Source organism: Grampus griseus, assembly GCF_964374135.1.
Source record: "Grampus griseus genome assembly, chromosome: 7".
In the NCBI taxonomy this organism is placed as follows: Eukaryota; Metazoa; Chordata; class Mammalia; order Artiodactyla; family Delphinidae; genus Grampus; species Grampus griseus.
In genome coordinates this window covers 75,183,184-75,199,844 of record NC_139001.1, presented here as the reverse complement: position 1 = coordinate 75,199,844, position 16,661 = coordinate 75,183,184, and the positions used below count along the sequence as shown (strand labels likewise).

Below are 16,661 nucleotides of genomic sequence, written 5' to 3'. Positions count from 1 at the left end.
CTTCAATTTGTTCATCTTTCCCAAATGTGTCACTGCTGTATATACATTTATGTGTATGTGTGATAATGAATGATGCCCTAAGGTATGTACTGTTTTATCTGAGCTTTCATTCTAGTGAATGTGATTATGTGTATTCACATATTTATTATTCCTTTTAATTTCCTGTATTTTTCCTTGATTTATTCTGAATTTTTTTCCTCTGAAACATTTACACTTAGGTTAACAAATTTACTTATGGAAATATTGATGAATAAATAAATGTGTGAAGTGAAGTGGATCCAAAGTTTATGTCATTTTTGCTCTTATGACCTTCTTAAAAGTAGGAAACATTAATTTTGGACAAAATACCTGTATGTGGACTTTTTCCTTTTTTTGAATTTATATGTTAATAACTGGTAGAATTAGATGATCCTTATTTAGCTCTTTATACCCATAAAGCAGTTCTCAGCACTTTTTAATAATTCATTGAATGTTTTGCTGCAGGGCTGCTGTGTTCTCAAAATTATATAAATCGTATGATTGAGAGGAGATGCAAGAATTTATAGTTTTTCTAAAGGAATTTTATATGCATATTGTGTAACACAAAGGTGTCATGAAAATATAAGATCAACATTTTCAAAAATTAAATATCTGCTTACATTGTACTTTTTGCATTTATTTTGATTGCACACATCTGAGAATCAGCCAATTAAGCCAACCATGGTCTTTTCCCCGTGGGGGGCCCAGCATGCAATGGCTGCAAACAGCAGCCTCCTCGGTAGTGTGTGCAGCCTGTCGCCTGTACAGGATGCCCTAAGGGACCCTGGATACAGCCCTTTCCAGTGGGCATTCATGACTGGCATGCTGTCCTCAATCTAGGCTCCAGGTAGGTATGTGCGGTGCCTTTGGAAATCCCCAGGGCACAGTGGCCAGAGTCCACGTTGGCCAAGTCATAATGCCCATTGGCACCAAGCTACAGAACAAGGGGCATGTGACTGAGGCCCTCTGCAAGGCCAAGTTCAAGTTCCCCGACCACCAGAAGATGCACATCTCCAAGAAGTGGGGATTTACTAAGTTCAATGTGGATGAATTTGAAAACGTGGTGGCAGAAGAGCGGCTCATCTCAGATACCTGTGGGGTCAAATACATCCCTAATTGTGGTCCCCTGGACAAATGACAGGCCCTGCACTCATGAGAGCCTTGGTGCTGTCCCCTCCTTACTCATGCCCACCAATGAATCCTACTTTCCTGTCAAAAAACAGAAACAAACAAAAAAACAACAGACAAACAAAAAACCCCAAGTCTCTTAGAACCCTAGGATCTTAGAGCTGAATAAAACTAGATGAAAATTAGCCCAAACTCTCAACAAATGACAATTCCTAACAGTGGTTGTGGTAGATAGAATAATGCTCCCTCCCCTGAAAAAATAAAATGTTCACTTCCTAATCTCCAGAACCTTTGAATATGTTACCTTATGGGACAAAATGGACATTGCAGATGTGATTAAAGTAAGGATCTTGAGATGGGTAGATTATCAGGTGGTCCCAATGTAATCACAAGAATCTTGATAAGAGAGAGGTAAGAAAGTCAGAAAAGACCGAGATAGAGGTGTGCATATCTGGGGGAAGGGGAGTGGGGTGTGTGTGTGTGTGTGTGTGTGTGTGTGTGTGTGTGTGTGTGTGTGTGTGTGTGTGTGTGTGTGTGTGTGTGTGAGCTGGAGTGGGCAGAGAGAGAGAGAGAGATTTAAAAGTGCTACCCTACTGATACTGAAGATGGAAGAAGGACATAGCCTAGGGAATGTAAGGGGCCTCTAGAAACTGGAAAAGCAAGGAAACAGATTCTTCTTTTAGAGTCTCCAGAAAGAATGCAGCCTTACCAACAGTGTCTGGTTAAGCCACTAAGTTTGTGGTAATTTGTTAGAGCAGCAATAGGAAACTAATACTGCGGCCAAAAATTTGAACCCTTATAGAATCAGGGAAATTATCATTTTCTAAATTAGCCTTTTCCACCATTGAAAGTTTAAATGTTCAGGAAATTTAACTTGAGTTGAATTCTAACCTAGATAGCTACCTGTTACCTCAGATGACAGCTCTCTATGTGGTCTCATTGATTTCACTCCTAAGGCGTGTGTCATTTCACAGTGTGGTCATTTTGTATGTGTTACGATCATTTTCTCAGTCTTCCAGTTAAAACCAAAATGAAGCAAAAATTTATTACCATGTTTGTGACTTTAGGGGGTAAAAATCTATCATCATGCTATATATGTCAGAATTTTCTTTCTTCTTCATTTCCATCTCCACCAGGCTGGTACAAGCCTCTCCCTCAGGCTATGATGATTGCAATTGTCTCTGAACTCTGAATTCTGAACTCTTCTTCATGTCTCCAGTCTGAGGTCTTCTCAATTCAGCCTATATGCTGCTGCCAGTAAAATCTTCCTAAATAACTAATTTCAAGTCATTCCCTGGCTTAGGAGCCTGTTTTCCCCTATTGCTCATCAGTTACCAAGCTTTTATACCTAAATCTCAGGTTCCTTTATAATGTCCTTCAGCAGAGCTGGCTTCATGGGCCTGTGACCTGTGCTGCACTCAGGGCCATGTATGTAGAAAGGCCTGATTCTTGTTTAACACACTGCTATCACTATCCCAAAATTCTTAAAAATTTTTGAAGTCCCACCATTTTCATTATGTATTGGAAATCACGTATAGTATAGCAAATTATGTAGCTTGTTCTGTCCCTGGGTTTATCTACATTTTATTTTGTGATCTCATTCTTTCTCAGCATAGCCTTGTTTCTGGAAGGCAGATATTACTTTTGTCCCTTGAGTTTACCATCTTTGGCCAACTCCTTTTTCTTAACAGTTGCTATTTCTTTTTCTTGGAATGCCCTTTCTCTTTCATTTCATGCTTCTAGGCCCAGCTCAGGCACTGTGATTGTGCCCAAGAATACTGCATTGTACATAGTCTGTGTTCCTTAAATATCATTTCTCCTTCTAGCTCCATGCCTTCTTCCTTTCCTTACTGGCAACTTTGTCAATGAAATCTTATCCACTTCTTCAGTTCTCACTAATACCTCTTCTCTGAATTTAATTTGCACATTACTGTTTCATAATTACTCCATGTACTGTAGGATTTTCTCCTGATCTGTGTCATAACTGTGTAAGAACAATAAACTTATCTTGCCCTATTGTGCATCTACCCTGGAATAAGGATAGTAGTGGATGTATACAAATAATATATACTTGCTAATGCATTAATCATCTACCAACAGTTTTCCTGTCACTGAACACCCTAAGTATATGGGAAGCTGCTTAAAAACCTTTCTGCTTATATGGAGGTTAAGTTAGTTCCAGAAAGGTCACTTACACTGTTACTCCCAGGAAGTTAATATTATTTCCTAATTTCTCCCACATTAAAAAGACTAAATGGAGATACATTTTTTTTTTTTTTTTGCAAGTATCATTGAAACACTTTAACTTGAAGCCATAATATCCTGGAATTTTCTTATAAGTGAATTTATTTTTGGAATATTAGGAATTACGTCTATTTGATTGCTAAATATAACAAAGTAAATTATAAGTTTATATAAAAATTTATATATAGTATATGTACATATGTTTATGTGCATACTGCATATCTGTACCTGTGGCAACAGAAAGTAGGGTTGGAGAGTTTTGGTTTTTTCTCCATTTTGTATAAATTCTGATAATACTTCCCCTCATGGAGAGCACTGTATGTGTGAAGTGAAAGATTTTCATCTGTAATTTGACCTCTATTGTAGTTCATAATAGTGGAGGATCACTGGTTAAAGGGAGAATCAAACTTGAGAAGCTCGGCTTTGGATAGAACTTACCTTCTAAAATAATGGCTATAGAAAAGAAAGGCTGAAGGTTAACAAGATGGAGAACACTGAGGGATTTTCAATTATCTTTGGTGAATAGATTTTTCTTCTGACGCTAACCATTCCTATTGTAAAAGACCTGGCCATGTAAGTGAGATAGAGGAAAAGGACAGGCTAGGCCATTTGGAACATAGGAAATGAATATAAAGGGTCACAAAAGCTCAGGATGGCAAAACTAAAAAGAAAAAGTTGTTCTGATACTTAAAACACTTCTATGCTTTAAAGAACTTTCTAATGTTATTGTTTGAAAGAAGCATCAATAGTTTATACAAATATGTTCTCTTATGCGTTCAGTTTTTCTTATTTTGAAAGCATATAGTTAAATTGGTGTTAGAGTCAAGTTGGTAGATTTACTTGTGGTGAGCCTATGCACTTTCTGTGTGGTTTGGTCATCCTTTAATTTTTAACCCAACCATTAAAAATGGCCTTTTATTCATTATCATATTGATTTAGGCAATAATCAACTGTTAAAGACTTCCTAGAAAAGTCATCATATCATTAAAAATCCAGCAGTCTACAAAGCTAGAAGTTTGTCCTGATATTCAGGCAGACTCATAATCTAAAGAAATGAGAATCAGGAACTGGGTCAAACAAGTGTTTAGTTTTTCAGGAGCCTAATTCTTTTAATATAGTTATTAAATTTTTAAAATAGGAAAGCTATTGAATTTGTATATTAATTTCATATCCAGACATTTTGGTAAATTATCTTTTTGTATGTAGTGGAAGCAATCTCTGATTTTGGTTTGCAGCAATAACCCTAAAACTGTTCAAAGAGAAAGTCTTTCAGCATGGACATTTCATTCTCTGCTTTGAAATAATAACTTTTATATTTGAGATTCTTCTCTCTCTTTGAGCTATCCAATGCCATCCCAAGTAACTCTCTGAGAGCACAATGTCAACATTCTTTATTCATTTAAAATTTTTTTATGGTAGTGCTCCCTGGTTACCTAGAATTTTACTCTTAGTTGGTACTTGGCCTAAATAAAGAATCACAAGCTTCATTATTATCTTTTTGACACTACATACCAAGGACTCCTAAATTTTTAACATCTCAATTCCTTTCAGCTACCTCAGCTTTTAAACCAACATCAAAAAACCTGCACATTTCCCTGAAGTTCTCGTTCTTAGACCCAGCTCCCTGACACCTCTTTACTGAAACAGGGTGATTTGCCAATTAAAAAATATCAACTTAAATGAGTGTAACTACTACCATTACAGTGAAGACATAGAGCATTTGCATCATTCCATAAACTTTCCTCTTGCACCATTGCAGTCATTAACCTTTTCCTACTCCATGGCTTCTGACAAATGCTGATTTGCTTACTATCACAGTAGATTTGCCTTTTCTAAAAATGCATATGAAAGGTGTAGGGAATGAAAAATAATTTTCCCTCTGTTCTTCTGAGTTCTTAGCTGAGATTCCTGTTGTAAAACACAGATTAAAAAGAGAAAAACCAAAACTTAATAACATATATACCTTAAATATGCATGAGAGATAACCAGGGAAAAAATGAGTAACTCAGAGAGGTGACTTTAGAATTCAGACTTAATTACCATTTTAACAGGGACATGCAAGGAGGAATGTAAGTCTCTTAGGGGAAAGTAAATAATTTTTAGGACAGATAAATGGGCCTTTAGAAGAATAGATGGAAGATATGGTAGTTAATCACAAAGTTTGTCTGAGTGTGATGTCAATGTCTAGACTCTCCTTTGATAAGAGTCAATCTTCTGTGGTTTAATGAAATTCCCAAGAAATGGATTTATTGACAGTCGAGTTCCTTTTGGAGGATCTGAATTTAGGCAGATAAGGGGAGGTCAAAGAAAGCCTCTTCCTGCATTTGCTGCTTTTCAAGTGCTTACAGCTCAAAATAAACAATATATTGAAGTGGCATATTTTGAATGGCATGTCCTGAATTTCTACAGTTATTATTTTGGGACGGCATATTCTACTACCCTTCAAATGACTCACAGTAAGTATGCTTTTGTATCTGGATTCTTTCATTTAGCATAATTCTGTTAAGATCCATTCATGTGTTTGCATATATCAGCAGTCCTTTTATTTTAATTGCTGAGTAGTATTTCATTGTATGCATGTACCACAATTTTTTTATCTAATTTAATTCAGACTTGGGATTTTTCTAGTTTTTTGCTCTTATGAATGAAGCTGTTAGGAATATTAGAGTAATAGTATTTTTGTGAGAATGTGCTTTTATTTCTCCTGGAGAAATATTTAAAAATTGGATCCTGGATTGTAAATTAATTAAATTAATATTTTTACCTATATAACATGATGTTTTTACCTATACTAATTATCAAAGATTCTATATTATTTTGCACTCTCACCAACAATATATATGGGTTCCATTTGTTTGACATTTTTAAATACTTAGTATTTTTGGTCTTTGATTTTAGACATTCAACTATATACTAATGATATCTCATTGCGGTTTTAGTTTGCATTTCTTAATAATAAATGATATTGAAAAACATTCATGTGCTCATTAGTCACCTTTATATCTTTTTTAATGAAGTATCAGTTCAATGATTTGTTAGTCTGAATATTGAGTAACAAGCACTATTATTTCTTTTTCTTATCTTATTCCAGTGGCTAGGACACATTGTATAGAAGTGGGATGAAAAGAAATCTGCACCTTGTTTCTGATATTAGGAGGAAATTATCTGATATTTTATCATTAGTTACAATGTTAGGTTTAGGTTTTATATCGATATACTTTATAACTTTGAAGGAGTCGAGTTGCCTTCTAATTTTGTATTATGTTGAATTTTGTCAAATGACTTTTTGCATCTAGTTAAATGATTTTATTAACTTTCTATTTTAGTCTTTTACTACAACGAATTAAATTGATAAATTTTCAAGTGTTAAATCAACTTTTCATTCTTGTGATAGATCCCACTTGTTAATCTACTTTATTTTTGTATATTACTGTACATGGTTTCAAATGTCTGCTTGTGGATTTTTGCATCTGCATTCATGAAGGATTTTGATCAGTAGTTTTACTTTTGAGTAATGTCTTTGATTCTGATAACAGAATAATATTGGTCTTCTACAATGGTTGGAAAATGTTCCTTCTTTTTTCTGGAAGAGATTGTGGGGATTCCTTATTACTTCTTCCCTTAAAGTTTTGTAGAATTCACCAGTAAAGACCTCTTGGTCTAAAGATATTTTTGTAGGAAAGTTAACTATAAACTCAATTTCCTAAATAGATGTAGAACTATTCTGGTTATCTACATCTTCTTGAATAAGCTTTAGTAGTTGGAGTCACTTAAGAAATTTGCCCGTTTGTCTAACTTTTAAAATTTGTTGTTATAAAGTTTTTGACATTATTTTATTATCTTTTTACTATCTTTAGAATCTGTAGTGATGTTCCGTTGCCTTTTCCTGTTAGTGGTAAATTGTTTATTCTGTTTATGTTTGATTATCCTAGCAAGCAGTTGATTAGTTTCATTTACCTTTTCGAAGAACCAGCTTTTAGTTTCATTAATTTTCTCTGCATTTTCTGTGTTCTATTTCTGTTGTTTGTTGTTGCCTTACTTCTACCTGTTTTGGGGTTTAATTTGTTCTTGTTCTAATTTCTTTAGGTGGAAGCTTATATGGTATGTAACTTCAGATATTCTAATTTTTATCTCTAGTAGTTTGTTTTTGGGCTATTTATATATTCATTGCTTTCCTCATCATATCAATATTAATGATTTCCTCTAACTTTGTGAAAGCTACTTGTAGTACTCTGGACTGGATCTTGCAACAGAAAGAGGACCTTAACAGAAAAACTGGTGAAATCCAAATAAAGTCTGAATAGTAGTTAATAGTAATGTAAAAATGTCAGTCTCTTAGTTTTTACAAATATGCCATGGTAATATAAAATGGTAAAAAAGGGGGAACTGAATGGGAGATATATAGAAAACTCTGCACTATGTTTGCAACTTGTCTGTAAATTTAAAATTATTCAAAATAAAAAAAATTATATAAAAAAAACTTTCATTGACTTCAATCTAGTTTTTTGTTGTTTGTTTTCACCCTGTTTCTCTACCCACACTCTCAGCAAAAAGTCTCAGTTGATGAGAAATGTTACTATTTCACACCTTTCTCTTATGTATACTCTGATATGGCTTCCATGCTCCCTACTTCATCAAAACTCTTCTTATCAAGATGGTCAATGACATCACAATGCTAATATAGAGGTGGGGTACCTGGTATAGAGAACAAGCTCAATAAAGAGATTTTTAGTGTACTAAATAACATTTACACAAAATATTAATTCTACTTAAATAATACTTGTAGTAGTAGACTATGTTATAGTAGTAAATAGGTCTCAACTCTATGGACTTAAGATAATAAAGACGTATCTCACATAAAATTTGATATGTATCAGGTAGCCCCTTACAACTTGAAGCTAGAGGATCTAGAAAAATAGTGTCCCAATTGTTGTATCAGGGCTAAGGAGAGTTGCAGAATTGTGCTATATAGTTTTCAAGTCCAGGCCTGAAGTTCCTACATCATGTGTATCCATATTCCATTGGCCATTCCTGAATCATATATACACAATCTAACCTAAAGGAGGACTGGACAATGTAGTCATCTGTGTGCCCAGAAAGAGGAAACGATTTGATTAATATGTAATATTATCTCTGTCAAAATGTAAAATTTTCTGAGATAAAGTTGGAAAGCCAGCCATGCCTAGCTAATAACCAATTGTATGATTGATTAACTCATTGATAGTTTTGATCAACAAATTTGGCAGAAATTTACAATTTTCTTCCAATGTCCATTCCTTTCTTCTTCCACAGTAATAGAAAGCCAATTTTTTTAGTAACCGCATGGCTACTCTGAGAAAAGACTACATCATTAGGTTTCTTTGCAACCTTATGTGGTCCTATAGCACTAGGCTATAATGAGAAATGCTCTGTACATCAACTGAGAAGTAGCTTTAATGGAAGATCATGTGTCTTTATTTCTTACTTACATTTGGCCATGATTTTTAAAATACGGCCAAGTCTCTAGCAACTACACTGGACCATTAGATGACATTGGGAATGGAAGCCAAAGGCATAAGAGATAAGAAGCCTTATTCCTTGACAGCATGCAGCATCTTTCCATCTCTAGTATTTTCTCCCTTGACTCTCTGAATAAGGAAAACATAACTTCTATCTTACTAAGTCAAATTAAAATTTTTTTTCTTCAGTTACTTTCAGACAAACTTAATCATGAAAGATACAGCAAGCAATCAATTGATTAAAAAAGATTAACTATACCTACATATAGACTTATATGTTCTAACTTAGGATTTTCAGGTCTCTCATTCATTTACATTCATTGTCATTAAATTTTGCATCAGACCAGAGTGTGATCTCTGGGTTCAAATTGTCTGAATTAGATGATAGATTTACTACTAGCTAGAAGACTGGCAATGGGCAAGTTTTGTAGTGTTTTAAAGTTTATCTTGGGGACTTCCCTGGTGGCGCAGTGGCTGAGAGTCCGCCTGCCGATGCAGGGGACATGGATTCGTGCCCCGGTCCTGGAAAATCCCACATGCCGCGGAGCTGCTAGACCTGTGAGCCATGGCTGCTGAGCCTGTGCGTCCGGAGCCTGTGCTCCTCAACAGGAGAGGAAAAAAAAATTTATCTTACGTTTCTTTAAATAGTAGTATTTTAATCCACATAATAGGTTTTTACTTTTTTTTTAAATTTTTATTGGAGTATGGTCGCTTTATAATGTTGGATTAGCCTCCACTGCACAACAAAATGAATCAGCCATACACATACAGATATCCTCTCCCTTTTGGATTTCCCACCCATTTAGGTTACCACAAGGCACTAGGTGAGTACCCTGTGCTATACAGCATGTTCCCATCAGTTGTCCATTTTATACATAGTATCAATAATATATATGTGTCAATCCCAGTCCCCCAATTCCTGCCACCACCCCCCCTTTGGTATCCACACATTTGTTCTCTACGTCTGTGTCTCTATGTCTGCTTTGCAGCTAAGATCTTCTATACCAGGTGTCCCCAACCCCCAGGCCGTGGACTGGTTAGGAACCAGGCCACACAGCAGGAGGTGAGCTGCAGTCCAGTGAGGGAAGCTTCATCTGCCACTCCCCATCACTCGCATTACCACCTGAACCATGCCCCCACCCCCGTCCAGTCCGTGGAAAAATTGTCTTCCACAAAACCAGTCCCTGGTGCCAAAAAAGGTTGGGGACCACTGATCTATAACATTTTTCTAAATTCCACATATATGCGATATTATACGATATTTGCTTTTCTCTTTCTGACTTACTTCACTCTGTATGACACTTTCTAGGGCCATAATAGGCTTTTAGAAAGATTAAATAAGTCAATGCCTTTAAGGTGCTAGCCAGACTTAACAGCACAGAGAAAGTGGTCCTAAAATGATATTTCTTTCACAACAAGTGAAGCAATGGCACTGCCTGTTTAGATTCCTTCATTGATTTAAACCAAGGTTATATTCAGATAATAATATATTAATATGGAAAAATTAACAGAGTCTTTTTTTTGGCTTGGATAAATTTACTAATTTTATGAGGCCATCCAATGCTACTAAGTTAGTAGTATTTATGCTATTATCCTTAGAAGTTTGAGTAATACATGGTGGTGCATTCCTTTATATCTCAAAATAAGAAAAGTATGCACAACATTGAAGATGACAAATCAAAAACAATTATGTTTAAAATTAGATTCGCAATAGAAAAATCTGATCCCTGGAAAAAAATTGTCCTGCCACGTGTGTGTGTGTGTGTGTGTGTGTGTATGATATCATATATATCAGTTCTTCTCAAAGTACGGTCCCTAGACCAGCAGCATAAACAACATCTGGGAACTTGTTAGAAATACAAATTCTCTGGCACAACCCCAGACTTACTGAAAGAGACATCTGTGTTTTAAAAATCCTAATGATTTTAGTGCAGGCTAAAGTTTGAGAACCACGGATGTCTATCTTTAGCTAAAATACTAAGGTTAACAAAAGATTTCAGTTTATACAGAGTCACCAAGCGAATTGATGATCTTAATGAGAATTCAGCTTGAGTTCCAGCAATATTGGTTTTCCTGCATGAATTTAACCAAGCTAAACAATTTATATTTTATTTATTTGTTTTCTGTTATGTCTTCCTTCATTATGTCCTAAATTTATTCAAAACTTTACGTGATAAATTCTTATGGATACTTTGGTAAAAACATGTTATAAATATCAAATGATTTAAATTACATGCAAACAAATAAATTAAAAAATAATATTACTCTAACCCTGATCAAGCTGCTTTGCTTTTCCACTGGTCTTAAGATACACCCTGCATGTAACAACTTGTTAAGCTCATCCAAGAACAACTTCTTCATGACTTGATAAAAATTAAAGAGATAATAGAATAGTATAATAAAATACAACAGTGCACGTAAGTACAATATCTAAAACAATAGTCTCTACTTGTTGAGTATCCTAGAATTTAGGTCTGAGAAACCTCTCTGGTCACCAGCTGCCTAACAGGATGTAGCTCAAACAAGGTCCCTTTTAATATATTCCCTTCAGTATATGCTAGAACACATATTATTTCAGAATATAAAATTTACTTCCCATTCAGAATATTAGTTACAGAAAATATTTTCCTCGTGGATTTTCCCATTCTTTTTCAAGCACTCCATAGATCTATGGATTTAATTTCAAAGTGTTTGGAAATTTCGATGGAAATCTTTCAAACTTGAATAAAGTAAAATGGGGCAAGCAATAATAATATGTGGCAAAATGTCACTAATATTAATGTAGTTTGACCAAAATCTTCAAGCGTTAAGCATTTTGATATTCTCTGAAAAGTGCTTTTATTTTACTTAAAGCCTTAGAGCAAATTTATTAGTTTTCTCTATCACTATTGTATTTGACCTGCGCATCCTGGAATATTTCTCTCTGTGATTACCAAGGAGGTTGCAGGGTGAGAAATGGTGAAGATAAATTATACTTATCAGTCACTCCATGACTGGTGGCTTGTTCCAGCCTTTATCCCCAAGGCACTGCTTCTTGAATGTAATTAAAGTAAACATCCTGTATCCATAAAGGGAAAGTATTTTACATCAGTTTTTAAATTCAGTTTAAGGAATAATATTAAACACCATTTAAAGTAAAAGTTTTAGTATGAGGCAAGTGTTTTAATATTTTGTTTTTAAAACCATGTGAGCTTAGGTATTTAATATAATAGATATATATATATATTAAATATGGTAAAAAGCTAAATATGTGTATATCTATATATAGGCATATGCATTCTAAATCCAATCCAACTTTTGATATGGTTAAAGGTATTCAAGCTTTTTTAATATTCCAAATTGAATGTATTACATATAGACCTCTATATCATGTAACAATACTCTTTTGTATGTTTGACAATCACTTTTCTAGCTCCTTTAATTATTGTTTTCTTACTGTACATCATAGAGGAGATGTAGAAACATGTTAAATAAACTTGTAAAGCACAAACCTGCAAAATATTCCTATTTATCTCTGACTATGTGATAGCAAAATTATAAGCAGATATTTAATTAATATCTTACACTGCAGTATCCAAAGTTTGCCATGAAATCAATATAACATATGAGATGCAACCAGGTTACATAACACCACATTGCTTTCCTTTTTGCATATGAATAAAACAAATCTGAATTATACAAAATCCAGTAAAAGTTTTCATTCTTTGGAAGAAAGACTCCATATTCTTGGAACTGAGGGTATTACAGTGAAGAACTTAGATAAGGTCCTTACTCTCATAGTCTACAGGTTCTAGTGTCAGGTGGGGATGAGAGGTGGGAGTGAACAATTTAAATGGGATAGCTTGAAAGTGATAAAGTACTATGGAGAAAATAAAAGGATAATAAGTAGAGAATCAGTGGTTGGTGATGAGAACCTTAAAAAACTTTAGATGTTTTTCTCAAGGAAGGCTTTTCTGAGGCAGTGAGAAGTGATCCGAAACTAGAATAATGAGAAGTTAGCCACACCAATATTTTGTGGAAGAGTATTATAGATAGAAGAATAACAGATAAAAGTCTATGGAACAACAACAAAGTATCAATGGAAATAAGAGTAATTTGGATGAAAAATAATTATTACGAGAAAGAGTACAGAGTTAGAGCAGTACCTCATATTCAGTATTGGGAACAATAGAAATTGAACTTTTATATAAATTGAAGTTAACCTGAGCTCACTTCTAGCCTTATCCATGACTTTGACAATTATTAGGATAGTGATGGCTTGAAGGGAAAACCAAGTCCCCTGACCAAGGAAAAGCTTCATGGAATGTTTTAACAGTATTTTTACAGCTATAGAACACCCCAGTCATGTAACACAAACATTTAATATCAAAACCCAAAAAAAGAAAAACTAAATCCAAATAATTAGTCCTGCAGCAGGAAGAAAGGGGATTCCTAAAAATACAAAAGGAAGAATTGAATTATGAAACAAAATGTTAAGAGTTTCATGTTTGGGTCATTATGGAATTAGATATAAAAGCAAACAAATAAGCAAACAGTGAGATGTTAAGGAAAATAATTCCTCAAGATTTGGAAATGAGTACCAAAGTTGACTACAAGTAACATTAGCACCTGAGACTTCATAGAAATTCCAGGGAATCCACTGAACATCTCAGAAAATGTGAAATGAAGTTTAAGATTATTTACTATGAAGGAGGAGTTAACGTTTATTCCTTGTTAACGTTATACTTAATACAATGTAATCTGACTAATTTTACCAAATGTCCATTGTGTCTACTCATGTCAAATATCAATACTTGTGGATTGATATTTGTAGGAAAGCAATTAGTAAAATTCATAATTAAATACAAATAGTGATATTACCTCAACAGTTGCTGAAAACATATTGCAAGATTCAACATTCATTCCTGATAAAATTTTTGAGATAGAACGTTACTTAATAAAACAAATGTATTTATCTCAAACTAACAGCCAATCTCATGCTTGACAGTGAACTTTTGCATAGATTGTCATGTCATAAGAAGTCAAGGGGGTCCTTTCATGGAACTATTTTTTTTTTTTTTTTTTTTTGCTGTACGTGGGCCTCTCACTGTTGTGGCCTCTCCCGTTGTGGAGCACAGGCTCCGGACACGCAGGCTCAGTGGCCATGGCTCACGGGCCCAGCCGCTCCGCGGCATGTGGGATCTTCCCGGACCGAGGCACGAACCCGTGTCCCCTGCATCGGCAGGCGGACTCTCAACCACTGCGCCACCAGGGAAGCCCCATAGAACTATTTTTAAACCTCATTTGAAACTGATGTTAACCGCATTTAATTGTTTGTTTTTATTTTCAAAAAGAATTGCTTATTTACTAAACCTGGGGCAGATTAGATACACAACCAGTTTTAAATTTACATCTTTTAAATCAATTTTGAAGTGTTTTCACACACACATGCACACAAGTTGGCATGCAACAGTTGTTCTAAGGTAAAACACAGTCACCTTAAACTGTTGCAAGTATTTTCACCCAAGGTTGAAAAATTGTTTATCCTGAACATGAAAACCTGTAACAAATTTAACTTAATAATATAAAACTCGTTACTAGTAGTTTTCCCCTTGCAAAGATCCAAAAAAAAAAAAAAATGTACAAGTAAGTAATATACATCAGTCACAATGTAATCCTGGATCATCCCCACGCCAAAAGAAAGACCCAGGAAAAACAAAAACAAACACACTAGTACTGACAGTAATGTTCAGTGAGCTAATTAAACAGTGGCCAAAATGCCACTGATCAAAAATAAAATAATGGCTGTATATCACTGCAAAGAAATCCAAGAGGCTTTTAACCCTTTGGCATCAGAAATCCAGATTTTTCCAATTATGTGAATGCATACCTCCCATGTGCCCAGAGTAGAGAAAGTGGATGTGCCAGCATAGAAAGAAAAAGAATTACTGTTCACTGCAACACCCAGAGAACTGGCTTTAATAGAGACTTCTTACAAGGTTAGGCGGAAACCAAAAAATGGTTCTTAGCTGCTTGTGTCAACAATTTTAAGTGGAGGTGACTGAGTTCTAAGGTTCAAAGTAAAACTTTAAAGAGGAAAAAGGTTGTTGGTTTAAGTCTTATCTTTAAAACAAAAACAAGATAGACAAAGTAAAAAAGTACCAACTTGGTAGCATCCTCTAGTCACAGAGCTCTGCAATTAGGCTGGATAGAAAATGTCAAGATTCAGATTGTTTTTTCTGATAAGGACTCAACAAAATGAATCTTTAATGACTTGAACTGCAGGATGAGGGATCCCAAGAATGCAGTCATTTTTAGTAAAGTACTGTCAATAAAGTACTATCCTGAACAAGCTGCATTTTATTATGAAAGCAAAAGGAAAGAATATATAAAAAGGACTATACATCTGTATTCTGCTTACAGTGTTTGAGTTCTGGAAGGACCTGTATAATGGAGGAAGAATTCAAATATGAAATCATGCCAATCAAATTTTCACTATAACTTTCCTAAAAAAGTGTTTTCCCCCAATATCTATTAATCACAAAGAAACAGAAGCTGTGAATGTACAGTTTAGAAAATAAAAACGTTGAAATTAATGACATTATTATGACCAAGACACTTGGTAAACAATGAATTATGAGTTTGGGATTATCAGCAAAAGGCATTTTAAACAACCCTCCGGACTTCAAAAAATCTCTTCAGGTAGTAGATCTGTCCCAATGTCATGGCAACTAGAACAAGAGCTTCAAAGAAGGACCAAAGGACCACTCCGCTGTTTGCGTTGTCATTGATTGCCCTGTGTATTCTCTCCCGAACTTCCATGTATTCCTGTTCATGCTTTACAGCTGTCATCGCCACTGTGAGCTCATTAATCATTTCTTCTAGCTTGTTCTGGTGAGCTTCTGTTTCCATGTCTTGTCCTTTGGGGGCCTCCCCAATATCAATGGTGAACATCACTATCTTTGGAGTCATGGTGGACATCCTACTGCTAAAACAAAACTGAAACGTTCCATCCGTGTGAGCAGCAAAGGTGTATTTCCCACTGGACTCCCGGTCTCCTTTATAAATTCCTTTATTATCAGGTCCTGCAATCTCCACGTCGATGTCCAGGAAACCGCCCTTGGCCACCTCGAAAATGAGGCCCATCTTGGTGCCCGGGGTGACCCGCTCGAAGAAGCACTCCTCAGCATGCGCGTCAATGCTGACGAAGTAGCCCGAGACGGTGGCCCGGAGGGTGGCCCGGAGCACCAGCAGCTCAGCGAGCGTCACCATGTGGGGCTGGGGCCGAAGCCAGGACCGGAACTGTGGCCTCCAGAGCCGCCGTCGCCATTGCCTCAGTTCAACCGCATTTATTTGAAAAAAATTAACAAAAAGATATAATAGGAAAAAGGAAGTAAACTACCATTATTTGTAGATAATATGCTTATATTCCTAGAAAACCAAAAAGAATCATCTGACAATGGCTAAAAATGAAACGAGTCAAGCAGAGTATCCAGCTTATAGATGATGTATGAAATCGGTAACTTTGTTATATATCAACAATAAACCACTAAGTATATGTAAAAGTTGATATTCTTAATAGCAATGCAGAAAACCACCTAGGGACAAAATTTCCAATAAATTCATGGAAACCATACAATACAAAAACAATAAAGATACAAAATTCTACTAAGAAAAAAAAATAGACTCTATGGAGAGCCACATCTGTTCTAGACTGGGAAGACTCAAGACTACAGTTATGCCATTTCAACTATAAATTAGCCAGTAAATACGTTGATTCTAATGCAAATATCC

The 16,661-nt window shown here is 35.2% G+C and overlaps 1 protein-coding gene across 1 annotated transcript; it reads right to left on the bottom strand.

Annotated features, from left to right (window-relative positions):
* Positions 1-15,395: 15,395 nt before the first annotated feature.
* On the bottom strand, positions 15,396-16,139 carry LOC309825184 (transmembrane emp24 domain-containing protein 2-like; the record flags this gene model as incomplete). The annotated part of the gene is made up of 1 exon (XM_082658666.1): positions 15,396-16,139. The coding sequence occupies one exon, from the start codon at positions 16,137-16,139 to the stop codon at positions 15,534-15,536; it is 606 nt and encodes a 201-aa protein (XP_082514792.1). The 3' UTR covers positions 15,396-15,533.
* Positions 16,140-16,661: the final 522 nt, after the last annotated feature.